This window comes from Cygnus atratus, chromosome 1 (genome assembly GCF_013377495.2).
Source record: "Cygnus atratus isolate AKBS03 ecotype Queensland, Australia chromosome 1, CAtr_DNAZoo_HiC_assembly, whole genome shotgun sequence".
Taxonomy (NCBI): domain Eukaryota; kingdom Metazoa; phylum Chordata; class Aves; order Anseriformes; family Anatidae; genus Cygnus; species Cygnus atratus.
Genome location: NC_066362.1, coordinates 156210877 through 156236853, shown reverse-complemented (window position 1 = coordinate 156236853; position 25977 = coordinate 156210877). Strand labels below are relative to the sequence as shown.

Sequence of the window (25977 nt, the reverse complement as noted above, 5' to 3'; positions counted from 1 at the left end):
AACAGAAAATTCCTGTAACATTTAATATACACAAACTTGTGAAGCGAGTAGCAGGACACATCTAAGATTCTCAAGAATTTCCCTGGCTGTTCAACCTTCTCTTGTTTTCACGGAACATTTTTTGGTAATTTGGAAGTGTATTTCCTGCATGCACTGGATATGAGAAGGCAGAATGTTGTTTTCTAGAGAGATAATTTTCATGGTCATGCAGAAAGCTTTTACGTCTTTGGAGTACCCTGTGTTCAAGAGTAACTTTCTGTGTTCAGGGGCTGAATTATCACTCATCCCTTAGGATTAAAGTAGGATGAATGGACATGCCTTTCTTATAAGAGAAACATACTGCTGGAACTGGAAGTTTTCTTCCCTTGGATGGTCACAACAGAGAAATGTTCTCTGTTGTTCCTCTTTTTTTCCCCTGCTCTTGTTCTCAACAGTGTGCTGAAGAGTTGTGGTTACAACCATTTTGTCAGTGGCCAGTTCAGGAAATAGTTTAATATATAATCCTCTTGTGAAATGGGATTTGGCAGAGGGTTAAAATGTGTCTGCTAAACTGAGTGGAAAATAGGACCACCACTCTTAATGTAAGGGACACAGCTTTCAATGCTTATCTACCCTGTACTTCTTTTATTTCTTCCATCTCTATTAGGAGAGGGTTGAGGGAGCCCCATCAGCCATTCTGGAACCAAATAAAAATTTGGCACTGAGATGGAAGGCATACGAGACGGACAGAGCATCATAGCACTCTCTCCCAGATTATAGAAGGAAGTTGGCCAGAACTGGACATATTAGCCATATCAGCACTGCTGTCTGTGCAGATCTATGGAGACATTACCAGGCCACAGGCTAGACAATGGTGTTGCTTGTGTCGATACCACTTAGGGCCAGCTTCTTCTGGAACAGATTGGCCACATCCTTTCATGTACCACTTGGTTGTGTGCGCACTCTTGATTTTACATGATTTTTAAATTTTTTTTTAATTCTTTGTTTCAGTCTGAAATAGTATGAAGAATGTACTACACCAACCAAAATGAACCTGAGGTGCTGTGCTGGGGTGTCAGAAGGATATAGAGGATATAGAGCTTTCTGGAGCAATATTGGAAAACTGGAGAGTGCCCAAAGTTACACAGTGTTATCCATACTGTGTTTTGGGAGTGGTACCTGTAGTAGATCTTCTCTATAGAATCACACGGGTTACCTTGGAAAGAATTAGTAGGGATGACCTGAAAAAAAAAAAAGATAAGAGAAAACTATTGGTTATGGCTCTTGTGGTCAAATTCTTTCCCTAGACCTCTTTTCCACAGTGGGCTTGTTACTCATTATTGTTGGATAGCTTTAGAAGTGTGGGATGCTGGCAGCGCAGTCTAATTTAATGTTACAAATACACTGTCTTTCTTCAGTGTCTTAGAAAATATTTTTTTTTTCAGACAGAGAGATTCTGCATGTATCTTTTGTAAGTACTGTCAAAGTACAGAATTCCTTTTGGAATTCTGGCTTGTTACTTGATGTATTAGCATTCAAGTATTGACAGTTACATTATGTACTACACATCTTTTGTAGTGGTATTCTGGAAGAGAGTCATGTTCAGAGTGAATAGAAGGGAGATTTTGAAAAACGAGACTACATTTTCATGACACATTTTACTTATGAAGAGTGGTTGAAAATATGAGAGTCTGTGCTGGTAGAGTCACTGGTAGTGAAAAAGGCACTAAAATTCCTCTGTCTGCATAAGCAAAAATTCACCTCCAATATGTCCTGCACCCTTTTTAATCTTACGTGGTTTGGTTATTAACACAGAATCAAAATAGCTTGACAGAGACAGAAATTAAAAGATAAAAGAACTATAGTTGATAATGTAATACATATTTTTCCAAATTGCCTCTTCTAGTGAAGGAATAGCATATAGGGTATACAAGTGCATGTATATTCAATATGCACATATAAAAGTCGATGAACACACATTTGTGTGGCTGGTAGGCCAACATTAAACTCTGTAGACTTCATAAAGAAATGGGACATCACTTTTAACTTACTGAGGCATATTGATCAGCTTTTTTTTTTTTTTACAGGATGTATGTTTTCTTTAAGAGTTCATCAAAAAATTCTTTCTGTGTTATAGATTGCATATGTGCAGTTGAATTTCAATGAATATAATGTTTTAAAAGCAGTTCTAGTTACAGGAAAGTCTTTGGACAGAAATCTCTGGAGGAGACAGTTTGATCTAATTTTCTACAGTGGAAATTCAGATGTAGATATTACAGGTTAATACAGAAGTTATAAGTAATAATAATGCAGAAGATATAAGTAAATATGTCAATAATACATAATTTATAAGTAAATATGTAACTAAGATAACTGAGTTATACAGGTGAAATGGCAAAACTAATGACGATAATGGATTGCTAGGCTTGTCACCCTCAAGTAATCTCTATAGTAAATTGGGAGAGACACTTTTTTGGCATGATTCATCTCTTCATAAACATTTTGGCATGATTCATCTTCCCATAAACATCTAAAATAGGTAAGATGAGTCACACCTTAAACATCCCTATTACTTTCCACTGAGAGAAAAAAGAGAATGTGGTATTCAGCTGAGGTGGTAGCTGAGATGAATCACCACCCTGTGCACTTGTGTGATAGGTGTGATAAGGTGATGTAATCTTTTGCTGCCCGTTTTACTTGTGGGTTTGGGGTTTGGAAGTTCTCATTGTTTAGTAACCATCTCTTCTTTCATCAGTATTGGCATGCATACATTCAAAATTATTTATAAATTGAATGGTATTCTTTGGAAGGCACCATAATGTGCCTGATAATTTGTAGCACAGAGATAAATATGTATTAATAGCTGACATGGCAATATATATTACTTATAATAATATAAATGAGATTCTCATACAGAGTCATTCAAAAATGCAGAGCATTTGAAGAGCAAGATGTTCAGGTGTTCTCACGTGTTCTGCCAGGTTCCACTTGAAATAGTTCAAGCCCAGATATCACCAATGTTAATCACACTTTTAACAGATGAAGGACCTCTGCACAGTTATGGAGCAGGGTTGGAAGCATGTAAAGGATCTTCACTTGTCAAAATACATGCTTTGAAGTATACTAGTAGTTGTCTTGGGATATATGGAGGTAGCAAAAGACTGAAATAGGCAATTGTTTGTTTTTGTTTTGTTAAATAAAAAAGGGGACAGATAGATCATTTTAGACTGGTTAGCTTAATTTCGGGCAGAAATATTTAGAAACTAAGTACAAGAAGATATCAAGTTGATAAGAAACAATGAAATGTTATTTACTGGGGACAAGATGGGCCAAGTTAATCTCATTTCCCTGTATGCCAGGGAACCAAACTGTGGGTATGTGAGAAGAGATGTTAAGTAACACCTTTAGGTGTTAAGTAATCACCTGACTTTACATATGTTCTCCGAACTAATCAACCTCTTTCTCTCTATAATTAGAGGGGAGAAGCAGCGTGATTTGTCTTATTTCCATGTGGACACCTAAACTGGGTCAGATGAATCATGCCCATTCCTTTCTACTCATTAGCTGTGATGCAGACATCTACTTCAGAGCTGCATTTGGGCTTTGTAGATGTTTGCAGTCAAGTGGGGGTGATCTAAGCTGAAATACCTAAAGGGAGGAAGAAGTAAATAATTTATTTGCATTGGTGTGAATATACGAGAGGATGGTGAAGCACTGGAATGGTTTTCCTGGAGATTGTGGCCTCCCTGTGTTTTTTTTAAGAATAAGTTATATGAATGTGGTAATATATGAGAACATATATATAGTTAAACTTGCCCTGTGTTCAAAGGATTTATTAGAGGACATCTCGTGTTCCTCCTAGCCCTTTGTTTCTATGTGGTTTTATAACTTACTGAGACAGATTCTAGGTTCTCATAAACTAGGTTACACAGATGTAAAGGGAATGGGGAGGTAACCATTCAATTTTAAGTTGTACAATAGACGCGAACCCCTTTTTGTATTGCAAGATGGGGTAGAATCACATAATAGAGTGGAATTCACACGGGGGTTATAGTTTGGAAGAGACACGTTCCCAGCAACTATTATATCCATCTCCTTCCTGGAAGCCATTACGTGCCTTGGGAATGTATTAATTGGCAGTGCTGTAGCAGGACTTGCAAAACACAGCTTAGCAGAGCATCTACAAATAGGGTGAAAGGCTATGAGCACCCCCTGTGAAGCTGGATAGTAAAAATAGATAATGTACTATTATACTAATGGTGTCTCTAAATGGAAATAATGTAGCATTTAAAACAGAGAGGTTTTTTTGTTTGTTTGTTTGTTTTTTTGGTTATGTGTGAAAAGAATTTGGTGAAGGTTAAAGAGCATTGAAATACAAAGCTCAAGGGAATAAGCACATTAACACATAGTTACATAATTATTTATACCACAATAAACGTTATTGATTTGTGTCTAAATTTAACCTCTATTGTTCTAGGGTCCATTCAGTGAGCTCTAATTAAACTTTAATAGTCATTAAAAAGCATCTTGCCAACCAAAATCAGGTAGTAATTCATGAGATAATCTCATGAAAAGTCTCAACAGCTATTAAAAGATAGGTTTTCAGAAATTTTCATAAAGTAGTCTGCATCTTGACCACATATGTGAACTGCATAAGGAAATCTAGGTTTTGACTTTTTGTTCATTGGTTTCATGAGGCTAGAAAGCTAGACTGAAAAGTGAGCTGGTTGGGTGACATGGAAGAACTACAGAGATGCTATTCCCCATTGAAGGGGGAAAATTCATGCAGCCAAAGCTGAATTAGAGTTGAAGGTGGCCAGTACTGCTGGGGACAAAAAAAAAAAGGTGGGGGGGTCTTTAAGTACGTTACCAGCAAAAGGAGGACCAGAGATAACATTGGTCTGTTACTCGATGAGGATGGTCACCTCACAAATAGGAAGGTAGATAAAGCAGAGAGGTTTAATGCCTCCTTTGCCTCTGTCTTTAATGCTGATGATGGGCCCTGAGACCCCCTGGAGCCCTGAGCTGGAGGACTATGACTGTGGTAACTATAAACTCCCATCCAACTCTAACCTTGTGCAGGATTTGCTGCTCCAGCTGGATGCACTTAAGTCTATGGAGCCTGATGGGATTCATTCCAGGGCACTCAAAGAGCTGGCTAATGCCATGGTGACATTACCATCACATTACATCAGGCTGGCAGCCAGTCACTAGTGGGGTTTCTCTTTTATAAGTGATCTGGATGCAGGACTCAAATGCGTATTAAGTAAGTTTGCTGATGATACTAAATTGGGAAGACCTGTTTATACTCTCGAGGTGGAGAGGCCTTGCAGAGACATCTTGACAGAGTAGAGGGCTGGGCAACCACCCACAATATGAAGTTTACCAAGAGCAACTGCCAGATTCTGCATCTGGGACAAGGCAACCCTGGATATACATACAAACAGGGGTATGAGAGGCTGGAGAGCAGCCCCATGGATGGGGATCTGGTGGTTATGGTCAACAGCAAGTTGAATATGAGTCAACAGTGTGCGCTGGCAGCCAAAAGAGCCGACTGTATCATGGTGTGCATCAAGCATGGCATTGCTAGCTGGTTGATGCAAAGGATTGTCCTGCTCTGCTCTGTGCTAGTGCAGCCTCACCTTGACCACTGTGTGCAGTTTTGGGCTCCACAATATAAGAAGGACATAAAAGTATTAGAGAGTGTCCAAAGGAGGGCAACAAGGATAGTGAAGGGTCTGGAGGTGGAAATGTGAGAGGAGCAGCTGAGGTTCCTTGGTTTGTTCAGTCCAGAGCAGAGCAGGCTGAGGGGAGGCCTCATGGCGGCCTGCAGCTCCCTCACGAGGAGAGTGGAGGGGCAGGCGCTGAGCTCTGCTCTCTGGGGACAGCGACAGGACCCAAGGGAACAGCATGGAGCTGGGACAGGGGAGGGTCAGGCTGGGTGTTAGGGAAAGATTCTGCACCCAGAGGGTGGTTGGGCACTGGAACAGGCTCCCCAGGCAAGTGGCCAAAGCACCAAGCCAGCAGGAGTTCAGGAAGTGTTTGAACAATACTTTCAGACTTATGGATTAATTTTTAGGTAGTCCTGTGTTGAGCCAAGAGTTGGATGCAGTGATCCCGTGGGTTCTTTCCAACTTTGGATATTCTGTGATTCTGTGGAAGCCTGTAAGAGTGTCAGTTGGCAGCAAGCATAATACAAGTGAAAAGAATAAATTTGTTTTTGTCCTCAGCTGTGACTACAGTAAAAAGTGCATATGAATTTGAAGTAGAGCTAGAGGGAAGCGCCAAAGCTACTAGCAGCAATTGATCTTTTAACATGTATTTTTTTAGTTCTTGATTTCTGAAGAATGGCTCATGAATTAGTGTAGAAATGAGCTACTTTACACAGCACTGGTGAAGCTGCACCTGGAGTACTGTGTCCAGTTCTGGGTCCCTCAGTACAAGAGAGACCTAGACATACTGGAATGAGTCCAATGAAGGGCTACCAAGGTGATCAAGGGACTGGAGCACTTCTCCTATGAGGAGAGGCTGAGCGTGTTGGGACTGTCAAGTTAGAAAAGGTACATTTATTAACGTATCTGACACTTGCATACTTCATATTCATTCCTTATGTTTTGCATCATTCTGCAAAGTAGGTACTGAAATATATGACATAAAACAAAAAGGTTTTACATTGCCTACATCAAGTAGAATTTTGCACATATCACTAAGCACTAATAGTGATTAGATCACTAATCACTAATATACCAGAGCTGTGCATACATTTTTTCTTCCTGATGTCTAGTAGTTGCAGAGAAACATAAAACTAACTTCAGCATAATGCAATTCCACTCGTAAAATTCAGTGTTCCTGAATCTTCTGTGGAAAACATGGGTGTTTGTTTAAGAAATGCAGCTTTAATGGATACTTTATTCTCTCTCTCTCTTTTTTTTTCACCTCAAAAAAAAAAAAAGAAAAGAAAAGAAGTGAAGTGAAGTAGGTGAAAGATAATAAATTCATCTAATCCTTTACCAAACTCTTTGGACGCTCTTTGAAACCCATGACATGTAGTCATATAACAAATAAGCAATCTCCTCAGATTTCTTTGACTGGCTTGTGTGATGATTTTTAGTGTGGAATTCCTCAGACTATATATCTTTAGTAGAGAGTATTTGATGCTTCTGGATTATTTCTGCTGTTTGTAAAGAGGAGGAAAACATATTAGATCACGGAACATTAACATAAAGTAGCAACAAGCTAATACTTTCCCATAGGATTTTTGAGTCGTAATGCATTAATTCATTATATTACTACCTTTTTTTTTTTTTTTTTTCATCTTTTGCTTGAATTCTGTCATCTGGATTCGTGTTTCTTACGGGCTGATACTTAAGGTAATCCATACATGTCATTTTTGGATCCCCTTTGGACTGGGAAAGCATTCATGCTAAATGCTATGTCCATTATTTCAAGGATGGATTTTAACCTCTCTGGTTATAATACATAGTTCTAGTTCAAGTTTGCTAACAGCAACAAGCTGCGTGGTGCGGTTGACATGCTGGAGGGAAGGGATGTGATCCAGAGGGACCTGGACAGGCTTGAGAGGTGGGCCAGTACAAACCTCATGAGGTTCAACAAGGCCAAGTGCAAGGTCCTGCATCTGGTCTGGGGCAATCCTAAGCAAAAATACAGTCTGGGCGAAGAAGAATGGATTGAGAGCAGCCCTGAGGAGAAGGACCTGGGGGCATTGGTTGATGAAAAGCTCAACATGAGCCAGCAAGGTGCACTTGTAGTCCAGAAAGCCAACCATGTCCAGTACTGCATCAAAAAAAGCATGGCCAGCGGGTCAAGGGAGGTGATTTTCCCTCCTCTGCACTGCTCTCATGAGGCTCCACCTGGAGTTCTGTGTTCAGCTCCAGGGCCCCCAGCACAAGAAGGACATGGATGTATTAGAATGAGCCCAGAGGAGAGCCATGAGGATGATCGGAGGGCTAAAGCATCTCCTATGAAGACAGGCTGAGAGAGTTGGGGTTGTTCAGCCTTGAGAAGAGAAGGCTCTGGGGAGATCTGATAGTGGCCTTCCAGTACCTAAATGTGGGAAAGCTGGGGAGGGACTCTGTCAGGGAGTGGAGTGATAGGACAAGGAGTAATGGCTTTAAACTAGAAGGGGGTAGGTTTAGATTAGGTAAAAGGAAGAAATTCTTTACTTAGAGGGTGGTGAGGCACTGGAACAGGTGATGATCTTTAAGGTCCCTTCCAACCCAAACCATTCTTTGATTCTGTGATTCTGTATCTTGGTTTGACTAAGTTTAAGTATCCTAAGTATATATTATATAATGTAGGCTGTTGATTTACAACTGAATTACAAGACTTCACAACTTGTTGGCCCACTATTAATACTGTAATTTTCATTTACTAAACTATTTATGGAAAGCACTATAGATGTTTCAAAAGTTAATACAGAATTTCAACCATACATGTTCTCATTTGGCAGCTTGTATATAACACTTACGTGTGGGAAGAAATGGTAAACTGCAGAAAATGCAGTCACTATTATAAAAATGTGATGCCATAGAAATTTGGTTTAAATTAATATTCTAAGGTATGTGTACTAGAAGGAAACTTCCCCCAAAGTATTAAGAATGAAAATTGCAGAGCTGGTTTAAAATCAATCCAAATTCAGTGGTGTAATATTTCCCTTACGTTTGATTAAAATCCAGGAGTAAAAATAATATGTTTTTTTTTTTCTTTCTCTCTTTGCCTTGTAATAGTAAACAAGGCATATGTATACTTTTGTGTCCTCTTTTAAAGCCAGCAATCTACTGGGTTGATTACTATATTATGGTTTCTTTACAATTTAAAACTATCTGTGGCTCTCAGAAACAAAAATATTAAAGGAAGTGAAAGATTGCAATTCTTTTAAAACAAAGACCAGATAGTTGTTTTCCATCACGCTTTGTAATCACTTAGTTAAATATGCTATTATCAACAAAAAAAATGAATCCAGATATGAAGAATCCTCTGAATAAATGCAGTAAGGAATTATCTACTTTTTTGTTTTGTTTTGTTTTTTTAGTCTTGTGTTTTGTTGCTTCTTAGCAAAACCAGAAAGATATTTTTTTTTTCAAAAAATTAAGGGGCTAGTATATTGACAGCCCTGATTTTTGACTTAGGAATGTACAAATCATAATTTTTGTTTTAGCAAAAATATATAGTTGCATGTTCCCCATGGTAAATACTAGATACTACTCATGATAGCGCTGCAGAAAGTATCCATAGTAGTTACAACAAAGATCTCATAAAGGATGGAGATAAGAGGCACTGAGCACCTGTGTGCCTGAAAATTAGAGAAGCAGTTATAAACAAGTGAGCATTTAATAACAGTAAAAAGAGTTTGTATGGCTCATCTTAGTTATATTTAAAATGTCTTTTATATGTATTGGTTTTATGCTGATTGAAAACTTGCCACTTATTTTTTGTGGCTCAGTAATCAAGACTGATAATGTTAGTCTGGGCCTATAAACTGAAAAAGATACAGAAACACATTGTTAAATTTATGCTTGCAGTATTGAATCAGCATAACCTGGTTAGTCCTTGAAGTCTCTGAAAGTGTTGTGAATAGATTGCCGTTGTAAATGTTCACAGGAGCTGTTCAATATTGTAAGTGAACATAGATCTGCTTTGCTCTCTGTCATTGTTCAAGCTGTCTGTGGGCAAAACAAATTTCTTGAGTAGTTTTGGAAGTTCTGAAACAAGAAACGTGCCAGTAGAATAAGTCCAATTAACAAATTAAAAAACGAAATAAAATGCTAAAATTACAATTAAACAGTGTGATGCAGAATTGTAAACACAAGTGGCCAGTATTACCATATGCTGTCTAGAAAAGCACAAATAGTCAATAAATCATGCAGCTGATTATTGTACCCATTCATCTGTGGGTTGCTGAGGTACTAAAATGTAATTCAATCTCAGAAGTTTGTTATTGTTTAGACTACATTGTAAAATCCACTACATTGATTATCCATGTGCAGCATGATTTATTCTTTCATCTAATAGTTGTGCTCTTGTTAATAGAATATTGCAGCCATAGATTATAGCAGAAATTTTAGATCACATACTTTATGTTTTTCATCCATGAAAAAGTAATAATAAAAAATTGAAAAGGATCATAGAAGTCTTGTTCATGTCGTTCTAAAGAGATTAGTATAACATCATTATTTTACTAACATTACCTCCTTGAATAAATTTCATCTGAAGCATTAGCAAAATTTGTGTAGACTGGATCTACAGTTACAAAAATAGCCATTTGACCGGCTGTTATTTTAAAACATCTCGAACAGGAATCAATATGACTTAAATTTTTGTCTGATATTCTGTCTACTTCAGGCTTTCAAATTAAGGGTTCTTCAGTCAGTGATAACTAGATACCTAGAACTTACTTCAGTTCTTTAGACACAGCTGTCTAGTACTATTTTAATTACATAATATCCACATTAAACTGTCAGGTGTGATGCAGGACCTGCAGGATACCCATGCCCTTCTGGACAGGCAGCTAAATGGCATCTACCATTGGAAATGGTACTGAATGCTCTTCAGCCAACTAAGTCAAGCCTCTGTGGTAGAGGCTGCCTTTATAGCTGGTGGAGATGTCATCCTCAGTGCAGTTGCCTTAAGGTGGGCATCTTGGTCAATCTGATACTGTGTCTTAGTCAGCTAGGACTTCCCCTTGTCAACATACGGGATATGCTGAAGGTAGTTTCCTGTACTGAATCCAGGAATTGTCTCCATGGGGTATGGTAGGAGCCTAGCTGCACATGGACTCATAACTTTAGGAGTCTAACTTTTGAAACAGATCAAACCTTTTGCTGAAGCATTGTGATATTTGTCATGTGTACATGCTTATAGAGAAATTCACTTTATGAGAGAGGCACATATGTATGTGTCATAATAATGAGAATGAGACAAATTGAATGCACTTTCGTACTCTTTACTGGATGCAGTCAGCATTTTTTTTCTTACTAATGTACATGCTAGAAGAATGGAAAAGAGAGAGGTAGCAAAATCCTTCCACCTTCTTGAGGATGGAAGAGAATTAATAGGTAATAGGCAACAGAGCAATAGAGGTAATGACATATTCTTACCTAAGCATGTATATCATTTTTATTGGAAAAAACAATGCATAGAAAGTATAAGCAGATTAGTGAAACATGGCTTGTCTGTGATTTTTTCTCTTCATAAAGATGGCAATTTCAAACCCTCTGAAGTCAGTGAGAGTTATTTCATTGACCTGAACAAGCTTTTTATTGGAAATGAGACATTTATGCTTATGTATAGATGTATATTAAAGACATGATAGCTACTCTTGGTGACTACATTAGAATTATTCTTGGTGTTCTGCTGTTCCTGAATATTTCCTATTCATCAGACTTCAAATTGCTTCAGTAATTGCCTGATAACTTTTGACACTATTTGACTCTTCCTATTTTTAACATCACTGGTTGGACAGTATTGACTGTACTTTATGCTTTCCCTCAACTTTATTTCTATGGAGAGCTCCATTTAAAAACTGGAACAAAAAAAAAAAAGAAAAGAATTTTTAAATGTGTCGAGTTCCCTTGAAGACCAGGCTACAGTCTTTCTAATAACCCTGCTCCATTTATACTATTGCATTTTATGAGCCCCTCCCTTTGTCTATTTGTCTTCTATCCTATGTTGCTTCTGAAGATTTTTTACTTTTATTTTTATTTTTTAACACAGAATTTTAATTCTAAGGCATTAGATTCCATATTGAATGAATGAAATAAACTTACCAAGTCATAGAATCGTCAAATTGCAGAATCATAGATTTATAGAATCATAGAATCATAGAATGGCCTGGGTTGAAAAGGACCTAGCCATAGCTGTCTAGTGGATAAAATGAGTTAATACTTGTAATACATGATGTTTCACTGTGTTTTTATTTTCAACTCTCAAGTAAGTTTCCTTTTGATTTCTATACTGCTCCTTTGCCTAACCTGAAATGAAAACTTCTCAGGCAGATCTTGGAATTCCTCAATGCAAACACTCTTGTTCTGTTTTGAAAACTGCCTTTTTTTTTTTCCTTTCTTTTTACACCTGTAAATCATAGATCAAGTCAGGACTGAATTCTTTTCCAATATATTTTAGCTGTTTTGATAAAAACTACTCAGTGTACATAAGTATTATCACCTAACACATATAACTAAGTACAAATTTACCTATTCAAGCTTAACAGGCAATGGAGATCTTGACGCTTAGAGAGGGTGTATCCAGCACAATGACTGGTGAGAGAAATTCTCCATGTTCCATCACTTTGACCACAGCAATTGACAGTCTAACCAGCGTTATTTAAAAGCATGTTCTCTTGTGTGTTTGGTACATTTCCTTCCTTTGGAAGACAAGACAAACTCTTTGTCTTTTAAAAGTTAAGTTTTAATGGAATGGAAGAGTCATTTCAATTGTTTAATATTACTTTTGCCCAACCATTTAAGATATCAAGAGGAAAGACTTGAGGTAGAATGACTAAGAGCATTTCACTTTTTATTGCAAGTTGGACAATGAGTTGTGGGACGAGAGAGATCACATGTATATGTGTAGACAGGTACATCAATGCTTTGCTCTATTTTGTAGCTTAATAACTCAGCTTACAACTGATTTCCTTTTATACTTGTTTAGACTGTACTTAATAAATTCTTCCAGGAAAACAGGTGTATTATTACAGTGTTGTAACCTTATTTTTAAGGTGTTTGCTTATATAGAAAACGTAGTTTTCACAGTTTGTATTTTCTCTCTCCATAAATTCTAAGTCATAATCTTTACAAAAATGCTTTCAGGATAAATGTAAGATTTACATTGTAAGATTGTGTGATTGTTTTAAGTTCCTGCTCTAATTTCTGTTTGTTTGTTTGTTTTTAATTACAGAGACCTTTGAAACACTCATCAGACTAGCTGAAAATCACACAAGCACGCTTTTCTGCAATGTGTATAGGAACATGGCTGCTGAGGCTGCTACACGTATTCAGGAGTTTTTCACAGATGTTGGACTCTTCATATTTGGCACAGACATCAGCACAGAGGAATTTGTCAACAGATTTTTTGACAACCTGTTCCCAGTGGTCTACAATCACATTATTAACCCTGGTCAGACTGATGTTTCACTGGAATATGCGGAGTGCCTCCGAATGGCAAGAAGAGATATCAGACCCTTTGGTAACATTCCCAAGAAGGTCATAGGACAAATGGGAAGATCACTGTTACCCAGCCGGACTTTCCTGCAGGCTCTTAATTTGGGGATTGAAGTGATCAATACAACAGATCATCTGCATTTCTCTAAAGACTGCAGCAGAGCTTTACTGAGAATGCAGTACTGCCCCCATTGCCAAGGGCTGACTTCGAGTAAGCCCTGTATGGGCTACTGCCTCAATGTCATCCGAGGCTGCTTAGCCTACATGGCAGAAGTTGATCTTCACTGGCAGGAGTACATTCAGTCCTTGGAGGAGCTCTCAAGCGCCATGCATGGTACATACGACATTGAGCACGTGCTTCTAAACTTTCATTCAGTTGTTAATGATGCTCTTATAAAAGCTCATGTACACGGACCTGAATTATCTGAGCAGGTAAGAAGCTGTTGTTATCCATGCTTGGTGCAAACAGGACACCAGAAAAAGTAGCACTAATAGCTAGTACTTGTGTGGCCTTTTTCATGGCAATGAACACATTGTATCCAAATTCAGCTTTATTTAACAAGGTGTTTTTCCAACACTGTAGTTTGATGTACCTTAATCATCCACATGAACTTCTAATTTCACATAATGAATTTACAAGTTTGGCATCAAGTTGAGATTCAACATTTTGGCAGCATTTAAATTAAAGGATTTTCAAAATGAAAGAAATTCATACATGGGTATTTTAAAATCAGAATCATCTAAATATTTGAAGTAATGTCGAAAAATATTTTCCCTTGAAACCACAGATATTTCAAAATTTTGCTGAGTGAAAATTTTGTTGCACATCTGAATGGAAACTTCAGTTCCTTCACCCTTTTTGTTTAGAAGTTGACATTTTCAATAGATGTACCGAATAGTTTTAGGTTTAACTTTACAGCTGCATCTCTTAAGTTATCTTAATTTTACAACTGCATCTCTTAATTTATCTTATCTTTCTTCTACACTGACCAAGTGTAAAAAATGGAATGTGTTGTAAAGTTTGGAAGCTTAAAATATTAAAAGGAGGAGAGTAAATTGTCTTGTGAAAAGTAACTCCACAAATATATATTCTCCATATGTTCAAATATTCTTTAAAGACAAAATAATATCCCAAGGTTTGTAAAAATGACAGCGTAAGTCTCAGCATTAATATTTGTTTTCAGACTGGAATCTTCTTACAGCTTTTCAGAGCACAAAAACCTGTTTTTCATGAACTCCACATAAGAAAATTGTTTGATCATGTTATTGTTATATCCTCATAACAAGAAATACAAGCAATTCTTACTTTAGATTCCAATGGCCTGCCTCACAGAACCTATGATGTAGAGTATATTATTTGCATAATATGGGTTTCAGAGGAAGCGTAGCACAGTTCATCTGCAACACGAACTAAGTCCTTCCTTATATAAATTCAAGGGAAAAAGCAAGTTAAGTGGCAGCTATCTTATCTGTGAATGCCTGAAGTGAAGAATTTAAATATGGTTTGGGAAAATACACAGTATTTAGCTACACATTAGAATGAAAGTATATCTGCAAATTCATTAAAGCCGTGTAAGTAGCAGAATTTAAATTCTTCCTATATTTAATCCATGATATGTTTTGTAAGTATACTTTTCTCTGTATTTCTTCATGCAGATTTCACTGACAGTGGCATATTCTGCTCTTAAAGCTGGATTGGATATCTTGGTCTAGGTAGATGTCTTCACTTTTGGAGGGTACACAGGTCCATTTATGGCTGTGCACCACTGTGGGGTGGCAGGTACCAGTAATACTTCTAGGAGTACTACAACTTTCCTCCTTACTTGACTAGCTGAAGCTGAAACAGCATTTTCTGCTAAGCAGCTGACAATAAATTACTTGCCCTAGCATAATAAATAGAGGATTAATAATTTCTTACTGTGTTAAAACCCACAGTCTATTAAAACGGGTTTTTAATCCTGCTTGTAGTCAGTGAGTAATAGGTAAATTGACCATTTCTCAGAATTTCCCATTTGATCTACTTTACACAAGCCAGTTACTTTAGCCAGAATCTCTAGCTGCTGAACTGTATTAAGAAAAACTGTGATTTTTGAACAGGTTTTTATCTAACATTTTGGCTTAAAGATGCCTCAGCGATGTCTGTCCAATTCCTAATGTGTTCCCACGCTACATTTGCCTTTTAGGGATAGTCCCTGCTCCTCTTAAGATTTTATTTATTATTATTATTTTTTAAAATCTTTTACCCTACAATTTTCAGGAACAAGCTAGGAAAACCAAGTAAAGATTCAAGGATGGGCCTCTTTCCTGCTTCGTGCTGGGTCATTTGGTATGAAAAAAGCTCCCCACTCAAGATTTAGAGTTGCATTTTTAAGCGTATACCAGCATTGCCCCAGGCTTAAAGTCTCTTGGCACACTTGTGTTTTCAAAATGGAAGTTTTTACTCTCCAAAATAGTATCTTTCATGCAATTTGAATGAAAAACTAAATGGGTGAAGAGTCCTTCACCCAGTGTTTTGGCTTTATGAAAATTTCAGATTGGTCCAAACCAAAATGCTTTATTTTGATATTTCTGAAAACTTTGTCTTTCTTGTCCCTTTCCCTCACAAGACATCAGAAACACAAAAATTTCTTATGCAGTGATATTTTGTGGCAATGTATTTGCTTGAAGATCAACTGTTTACTTCTGTTGCAGTAAGATCTTTTTATATAGAATCATTTCCAAACCTGAAAAGCTAAAAAATTCATTTTTCACTCAATCTGCATCAGATCCATTTGTTTAGACTATTCATAAACCTGATGGCATCTTTCATTTAATCTCTTTGTTACAGTTGATCAGTTCGTTCCTTCTTTGATATGTAATTTGGTCAATAAGACTGTGACACATTGATCCCTTCAAACATGGTGATTTAGTTGGTCAGTACTGATCTGTTGATTATGGCTTGAGTATAGTTCAGACTTGCCCATACATTACGTATAAAAGCTGATTCTGACATGGAATAAAAACAGTCTCAGCTTTTAGAAGAAGAGGATATGATTTCTGTTGAAATTGGCTCATTAATATTTATTTATTTATCTTCAGAGTGACTCATGAACTATTTCAAATTTAGATAAGCAATTAATGCATCAGTGATCCTAACAGACACAGAGATGATTATGAGCCAGCAAATAATGGCTTGCTTAGGCATTCAGCAGTCTCCGCAGTTTTAAAGCTGAATTTCATCACAGTAAGTACTTTTTTTGAATCTTAAAGAAGCAGATAGAAGAAAAAATATCTTAAAATGTATGGAAATATGGAATATGCATATACAAATGTTAATGTAAGAATCAGCAGTGTATCCTGTTCAGTGATACATGGATTTGTATAGCTCTGTATCTAATCATATGTATGTTTGTGTAAATAAGTGTACTTAAAGGATTTCTTTCTAACATGCTGTGTGTTTATCTGTATTTAAATCTAGTGTATATTCATACGTTATGTTGTTCTGTTTGGTGTGGAAAGACCAATGCCTGCATAACACCACTTCCTGTTACAAAACTTTTTTTTTTTTTCCCCAGTAATTTACAACTTGTTCACTTTTCTTCTTGGGTCAGCAGAGCAGTGCCACACTGTCTACAGTTGCAATCTCTCTTTCCCTTTGTTCTTCCTATTTTGAATTCACACCTTTAATTCCTTCCTCCCACAGCTCCATTTACTGACAGATAAATGAAGCATAAGTTCATCATCTTTATACCTGGACATTTTTCCATGCTATTCCATGGACTCTAGTGGAAATTTGTGGGTTGTGCAAATATTCACATACTTATATATGCTCACATATACATATTGGCATATAATTAATGCCGGTTCTGTTCTGTGCTCCTGAAGCCTACGTATGCCCATTTATGCACTGTTTATGCTCAGTGCAGCGGGCTCTATGCTTTTTAGCTAGTAGGAGCTGAAACAGAAACATTTTTAGCAGTCTTCTGCATGTACACTCATGCAAACGTAATGCCATAGAGTTTTAAGAGAGCAGCATCGTACAAAGTGAGAATAGTATAAGCTGTTTATTATTAAGATAATCGAAAAAGATTATACTGTGCAGTTGTTATCCACTGGATAACAGGTAAAAATGCCTGTTTCTATATAGGACCTTGTAACTTCTTCCTATGCTGTCTGTGCCAAGCCACATGCCAATTTGTGTGAGCTATGGCATAGTCAGGAAAATCCCCAATGAGGGCAACCATACAGTCCAATGAATGAATATGCAGGAACTTTGTAATACATTTAAACATTGTTTAAGGGAAAGGAAAAAAAAAAACGAAAAAAAAAACGGAAACTTTTTACAAGTGATCATAAAGTGTTTCATGTTACTTCCATTTTACAGATGTTACGCTAGACACTGCATCTACAGATGCTAGACACTGCATCTCAGTCGTGAGACAGCAGGAAAAAGAGAGATTTTAGTAAGATTTCTAAAGTTCTAGTGTAGATGGACCATATTGTCCCCTGTGGAAAAGTATGTACTTGTTCCCTTTATGCATGCGCTGATGGTAGGTAGAGTCACATGCCACGGAAAGGCAATTTCCCATGTCACTCACAGTGTGGCTCAATGACAGCTTAAGCCAGCCTCACCTTGGCTTGCTAAGTCTTGGTCTGGCATCATCCTCAGTTATGTTTCTCCATCCCTTTCTCTGTGTGGATGCTGGTTAGGAAGCTGAAAAAAAAGCTGGTTCAGGGAGCCCTGGTTTGGTTTCATGGTGTTAGGAATTGTGCTGTCATGTGCTGGGTAAAGCAGTATGGAGGACTTGAGAGGAGGTGAAATGGGTTTGAGGCAAGAGCTGAAGGAAGAGGGGAAGGGATCAGTAAAGAAAAAAATGAGAAAAAGCATAAGCCTTTATAATTAAAATCTTTCCTCCAAACTAAACTTAACATTAATCTATTGTTGTTGAATCCCAAAAGATCAATGGTGTCTGAGATTAATACTGAGTAAAACAGATGAAAAGAAATATTGATTAGTTGTTCATTATATATTCTGGGCACTCATGATTTGGGGATCTGGAGGAAAATGAAGTATGTGACTGTGATGTAGAAAGCTATATATGCATACAAAGATGTGCATATATTTCTCTTATCTTAGCCTAATCCTGAAAGAAATTGTGTTATATGTCTTCTGAAAATGTGCATGATTATATTGTACAGAAAGAGACTTTTGTCCTGCTTTTTTTTTTTAATACTGTTGATAATTGAAAAAAAAAATCTTTCTTGTGCTGTAGAATGCCAGCAGTAAGAAGCTAATAGACTATATTTAGAACTCTGCTTACTTATTATTTTTCTTGAAATGACTAGCTATATTGGGCTTGTGTGGCTAGGGCTTGATAGCAGGGAGGCTGCAGGGGTGGCCTCTGAGCAGAGCCCAGCAGCTGCCCCGTGTCAGATCAGAGCCAGCTCCAGCCAGCTCCAAAAGGGACCCGCCGCTGGCCAGAGCCGGGCCAGTGAGCAATGTTGACTGAGCCTCTGTGAGAACAGATTAAAGAAAAGGAAAAAAAATAGCTGCACAACTGGGAGAGAGAGGAGTAAAAAACAACCTTGCAGACACCAAGGTCAGTGCAGGAGGTACTCCAGGAGCCGGAGCACAAGTTCCCCTGCAGCCTGTGGAGGAGCCCCCGCTGGAGCAGGTGGATGTGGCCTGGAGGAGGCTGCGGCCCATGGAGAGCCCCCGCAGGAGCAGGCCCCGGGCCGGAGCTGCAGCCCGTGGAGAGGAACCCACGCAGGAGCAGGGGGCCTGGGGCGAGCTGCCGCCCATGGAGGACCCGTGCTGGAGCAGTTTGCTCCTGGGGGATGGATGGACCCCGTGGTACGGAGCCATGTGGGAAAAGTTCTTGAAGAACCCCCACAGGCTCAGTTTGGGAAGGACGGCATCCGGTGGGAGGGACCCCACGTGGAGCAGGGGCAGGGAGTGACTGCGAAGGAGAGGCGGAGACAAAGCGTTAGGGAGTGACCGCAGCCCCCATTCCCCATTCTCCTGCGCCGCTCGGGGGGAGGAGGTGGTACAGGATCGTTGGGGGAAGGTGTTTTTAGTTTGCTTTTAGTTTCTCAGTCTTCTAATCTGCTAGTGACAGGCAATAAATTATATTAATCTCCCCATGCTGAGCCTGTTTTACCTGTAACAGTAATTGCTGGATGATCTCCCTGTCCTTATCTCAACCCTTGAACCCTTTTCATCATATGTCCTTCCCTGTTTCCTTTGAGGAGGGGGAGTGAGAGAATGGTTGTGGTTGAGTTCAGCTGCCCAGCTGGGTAAAATCACCACACTAGCTATAAACACCTAAGCAGTCTGAATTGCTGCAGTAGTGACATGTTGAATTTCATATTCCCATGAGGAGAGATATTAAAAAACATTATCAATAGAATATTTATTTTTCTGTTCCTTCTAGGATCTGGTTTATGTAGCTACTTTTTACTAGGGCTTTTCTAGTGCCAAATTGCACAACCTTATTCAATGCCATTCCAGAATATAAAGTACTTATAGAAATGCACTAAACCAATTAATTCCTGAGATTTAAAAAAGAAACTGAATGAAGGCAATGAAAAACACATTTGGATGACCCAAATACACACTTATACACTTGCAAGCAACAGTACAATTGCAATTTTTATTTTGGGGAAGGAGGAAGCTTGACAGTCAACAAAAGACCAAATTAACAGTATTTCTAATTGAGGGAAGTGCCATACCTGGATATTTAGTAACTTTCATAATTTGACAGGTTGAGGCACTTAAAGAGTTGCAAGAAATCGGCATCTTTTGAAATAGCTATCCTGTGAATCCACTGCCTTACTATCTAAATCGATTTTATTTACTTATATACCTCCAAATATAGCAGTACTATGCATACTGCTTCACAGTTACTGCACTTTGGTTGCTTGCTAAGAGTGGATTCATGTTAAATAAGTTCACAAGCTATTTGATCATATTAAAAATAAAACTTTAATTGCTCTGTTTTAAAGGAATCTTAATACTGGAAAATGCTAATTATAAATCTACTACATAAATCAGGTCATGAAAGAGATCTGAAACTCATCACTTACTTAAAAACAAAGTTGTAGCTCATGAGCTATTTTCAGCCCACCTGAAATGAACGTCTGTATCGGATGCCTATAAGAACACAGTACAGTGTTTACCAAAAACAGTTGTTGATTTGATAACAATCAGAGATACAATATTTTACTATAAGGAAAATATTAGGCCGTACTTCTAAGTTTTATTTAAAATATCTGCCCTTGATTTTGTTTGAAAAACTTAAGAGTTAACCATCTAATGAAAATTCAGGAAAATAGAAGAAAAAAAAAAAGCACTTCCATTAAAAATGAAGATTCAGAAAAACGCAGTAAATGAGGAAAATAATAAACACTTACCCTAAAACAATTCAGTCTGTCTAATTAAACACTGCCATATAATGTCTTCTAATACTGTTTCCATATGTTTCAGTGCACCTAACAACATACACACAGAAGAGACACACATTTGTTATCAACTACAGTAACTATTTTACCACCAACTTCTTTTATTTTGACTCATGGCTGGAGTAATCAGCAATTCATCATTCCTTGATTTTGAGGACTATGAATGGGAATGCTGCATAACCTTTATCAAAATGGATAAGGGCTTTAACCTTAACTTTATGCATTTTTCTCTTGCCACCTCAGTCTTCTCATTCCCTTAATATAAAATGAAATGAGAAACATTTGAAATTGATGCATTCAAGGTTTTGTTATTTGTAAATTAAATGTAATAAAAAATTCTGTTTAGATGTTTTTATGAAATAGCGTAGCCTGAAAATCAAAACACTAGTTAAAAAGAAATAAAAGTTCTACACATAAGAAGAATTAACTATGTGAAAAGATAATTTCACAGCCCAATTTCCTGTATATACTAGAGCAAAACTGGCAATTATTACAGAGTAACCTATTCAGTTATTATTTTACACATTAAGCAGATTACACTGCACTATACAATTTATGACTGTTTTGGTTTATTATACATATTATTGGTATTTAAACTGCACAGTAAATTTCTCTATTGCAGACATTCTAGGCGTACTTTATCTGATTGGAAATAGATTAGTAGAGCCAAATATCTAGCTGGCTCTTCCAAATAGTTGACTTCATCTGTCTATGATTCATCTGCTGCTGTGTAGGCATCATATTTTAGCATTTGCACAATGCAGAGACATGCAGGCAGCATCATTATGAGGGAGTTCTCCAATGCCGTAGTTTAAAAAAAAAAGCAGCTTGAGATCAGGAACAACTTACTGCATTCAAATCCCAGACATCCTTTTACACACGCTCCTGCTCCTTGGTCGTGATTGCTCTTATTACCTTTGAGATCACTCCCTCTCTGTTCACAAGAGAGTCCCATGTAACAGAAGTCTCCAGCTGCACTTTGTGTGGGCTGAAAGGAGAAGTGCTGTCCGTGTTAGATGGAGTGTTCTATCACAGGATGGCCATAGTAAGGACCAGTGACCTAGATTAGATAGCTCTTCCCAAACTTCAGTCCTGTTGCCACTAGCAGTCTGGGTGATAGGGAGACAAGATGATTTACAGCATGCTTACTTTTGGCATTGAATTGCCAAACCACACTGTGCGTATAAAAGTATGTATGTATGCCCATGTTGTATGTATAGTGGATTACTTGCAGTTTCTTGCTGGAAAGGAAAACAGACATGTTTAACTCCAAAGGAGAATTTTCTCTGAGATAGGATGCAGAGAGTTAGGGAGGATCAGGGCAGTGATCAGGGAAGTGATCCTTCCCTTCTACTCTGCTCTGGTGGGGCTGCACCTTGAGTACTGTGTTCAGCTTTGGACCCCTCAGTACAAGAAAGAAGGGCATGGAGGCCCTGGAGAGTGTCCAGAGAAGGGCTGTGAAGCTGGTGAAGGGCCTGGAACACAAGTCCTGTGGGGAACAGCTGAGGGAACTGGGGTGGTTTAGTGTGGAGAAGAGGAGTCTCAGGGGAGACCTTATTGCTCTCTACAACTACCTGAAAGGAAGTTGTGGGGAGCTGGGGGTGGGCCTCTTCTCGCAGATAACTAGTGATAGGACTAGAGGGAATGGCCTCAAGTTGTGCAAGGACAGGTTTAGTTTGGAAATTAGGAGACATTTATTTTCAGAAAGAGTAGTCAGGCATTGGAACAGGTTGCCCAGGGAAGTGTTGGAGTCACCATCCCTGGGGGTGTTCAAGGAAATGTTGGACGTGGTGCTTAAGGACATGGTTTAGTGGGTGACATTGGTAGTAGGCTGATGGATGGACCAGATTATCTTGGAGGTCTTTTCCAACCCTAATGATTCTGTGATTCTATGAAAGGGAGTATGAGTAGGCATGAGGGAAGTGGATCCTGGGGAAGATGTGCAGGTGCCCCACACTCTGTCAACATTCTGCTCTTCTCAGGCTTACACTACAGCAGCAGCAGAGGAGCAAGGTCATTGCCAGGTTCCACTGCCAGCAACATCCCATAGTTTATCAGGAATACAGTGTACATTGCAGGTGCGGTAAGTTGTAGCTGCTTTCTTCAGGTTGACCCTGCTTGAACAGGGCTGTTGAACTAGATGATCTTCCAGAGGGCTCTTCCAACTTTCCATAGGTAAAACATATCATCCAACTGTGAGATGAACAGGTTCAAACTATGCTGAGCCAACAACTGGCTCGACAGTAGAGATCAAAGGGTTGTAAGAAATGGGTCTACACCTGGCTGGCAGCTGGTCACTAGCAGTGTTACCAGGGCTCAATTCTAGAGCCAGTTCTGTTCAACATTTTTATCAGTGATCTGGATGCAGGGGTAGAATGCATCCTCAGCAGGTTTGCTAATGATACCAAAGTAGGAGGTGCTGTTGACTTTCGGAGGGACAAGAGGCCCTTGCAGAGGGATCTAGATACACTGGAGCATTGGACAGTCATCAACGGCATGAAGTTCAACAAAGGAAAATGCCTGGTTCTGCACCTGGGACAGAGTAATTCTGGACACAGGTAAAGGCTGGGAGAAGAGTGGCTGGAGAGCAGCTCAGCAGAAAGGGATCTGGGGGTGCTTTAGTTATAAAACTAGTTATATTTTAAAATTACGATTTGTATTATATCTTTAATTTTAATCATAAAATTAATTATATTTTTCTTCGTATCAAAATGTCTAACTGTATTCAGCCTTGTGTGCTTTTAACTTTAAGCAAGCATGTATTCCCATTAACAATTTTCAAAAGACAGAACCAGAGTGAGCTACATGCCATATACTTCTTGAAAAAAAGGAAAATCTGAAATATGTAATTTTCAGCAAAGCAGACTTTGGAGTAAAATTGTGGAGTTCTGCCTGAAGCTTTTGGCTTATGTTTGTGCCATCTTTACTTTGTTGAATTTAAATAACTTGATAAATTGATAAATTTAAATTACTTCAGAAGATCAATATAAACTGATTTGTGGAAGCTGCTGAACAGTAATTGAATTTAAAGTCTTCATCTTAAACACTTCTGTATTCTAATCTCATTGTGTTGTAAAAGAAGGTTTGATACCTAACAATACACAGTTGAACACCATCACCTTCCATTTCCCTCCATCCACAGATAAGCATCCAACTGCAGCTGTGAAAAACTGTGTGCTTATATAATAAATTATATAAAATATTTTTATACATCAGTCATTTTTTGAATGTAGCAAGGAGCAAGTGTACTGCAGTCATGACCCCGTCTAATTCAGATTCCTCTAGTGTTATATTTCACTTCCCCCGTATTTCAAAGTGGAAAAGCTCCTTGCTTCTGTCAAGAAGCTTTCTCCAGAGGCTTAACTGAGCTTCAATCACAAGAAAAAAGAATAGAAAATTTTGAAAACAGTGAAAATCAACAAAGCAAGTTTTTATCACTTGCTTGGAACTAGTGAAATTACCAAAATAGTTGGTAAGAAGCGTGGGAGGGTTTAAGCCATGTTTCATGTCTGACATGAAGAGAAGTCATTGGGCAGCCAAGAGATCACAAGTGTTATTTCTCACCACTGCAGTCACAGCAACACTGAAGTATATAAACTCTTCTCAGCTAGCATTGGATAAGAGGAATTTTAAGGTAAATTTTGAAGCCTATTGAAAGTTTTGAGGAAAGAGAATAAAACTTGTGGTCAGGGTTCCAAGTGAAAATGAAAAAAAAAAACACCATCACCTATATGACCACAGAAGCATGCATCCGCTGATCCGAAGATGAATAGTCTCATATTTGATCCTGAAACTTTATGCTGTTTGGTGTTTTAAATGAGCAATGCTCAATCACAATATTGCCTGGAAAAATAAAGACCTTTTTCAGGAAAGCTGTGCATACTAAGTACTTACAAAGCAACATACAAACTAATTCACAGTCCACTTCTGCAGGTATTAAGGAAAATAAATGCAAATACAACATGGAAAAATATGACACAAGTTTTACAGAAAGTCAGTGTTTAAAATGAAAATAAATTTCAAGTAAAGAAACCCAGGTCTCCCTAGTGCCAGGCAACCTGAGAGTATTTACTGTGGTAGTCTTTGACAAACATTTTTACAGAAACTCTGAGGATTATGGAAAATTTACATGTTAATATACATATATATATTGTATACATATTTATTGCATGGTTGTATATAAAAACAAAAACAAAAACAAAACACAACTAAGGGTCCTGGTTTGTGTGTGCAAATAAAGTAAAAATACAAAACAGCATTAGAGATTACTATACTGAAGCATGGTCTATTTTGGAACAACTTTCAGGAGCTGATTTTCTGAGACATCATTGACTGTATTTTTAGGTGAGTATAAATTACCCAGGGCATCAAAAATGTAAGTTAAAATCTGGAATTCTGTGTGGAGGTTTTCATGGGTGTTGTGTAAGTTCAGTGATGTTGATAGCCTAAATGATAGACAATTTGATTTGCAAGTCTTTTCCAACTCTAAAGTGAAATATAGAGGAAACCAAAGTTAAATTCTAATAGACAGAATGCTCTGTTGTCTAATACAAAACAATTTGAATATATATGCTTAAATTTATTCTTTAAATGTATGAAATGATCAACAAAAAGTCAGGTATGGCAGACATTAGTTGAAAGATGTTTGTATAAAGGATAACAACTGAGTATGTTTACATCATTTCATCTTATGCATAAGAAGTCATTTCCAGACTCTGCTTATCTGTTTTCCCATTTATTTTTTCTTGCTTAATCTCCCTTGTTTCTGTAATCTTGCCCTCTTCACAACACACTATATTCTACCACTATAAATGTCCATAATGTTTTATAGACTTTGTAACTAAAAACAGTGTTTTCCAAATAGTGACAAAATCTATTAAAACAGCATGGACATTTATAGTGCTACCATATTTAACATAAAAATTGTAGCAAACATCCCTCAGCATTTCTTGTTTGTCAGAATCCCTGTTGTATGCTCGGTTCTGTAGAATTCAGCTCAAAATTTGTGCCTTTTCCACTGCAATTGGTTTATTTGCTTTTAATGTGTAGAAAAAAAGGTTTCCAACCATGGATAGAATAAATATTAACAGAAGCAGTAATACATCCATAAATATGCATGCATTTTGGAAAAAATATATGTTAGGATACGATCCATCCCTTTCATTTAGCAGGGCATCACTTTTCAAATGCAAATTGGAAAGAATAAAAAAATGATGAGTTATGCTGCATATATGCTTGTTAATATTCTGTTAGTGTCTTTATTTTAAGGTTTATGATACACCAACAGATGTGTGGCAAGCACTTGTTTCTGCCAAGAACTTGTTAAATACAAGAGCAGAACATGAAGCCATGGAACCATGTCTATCAAATAAAGTTGACG

General features: G+C 37.8%; 1 protein-coding gene across 1 annotated transcript in view; it reads left to right on the top strand.

The window, feature by feature from the left end:
• GPC5 (glypican 5) overlaps positions 1 to 25977 on the top strand; it is a 766577-nt gene that overhangs the window by 105691 nt on the left and 634909 nt on the right. The window contains exon 3 of the mRNA XM_035564881.2: positions 12895 to 13589. Coding sequence (XP_035420774.2) covers positions 12895 to 13589 — 695 coding nt within the window. The remainder of the gene's footprint in view (positions 1 to 12894; positions 13590 to 25977) is intronic.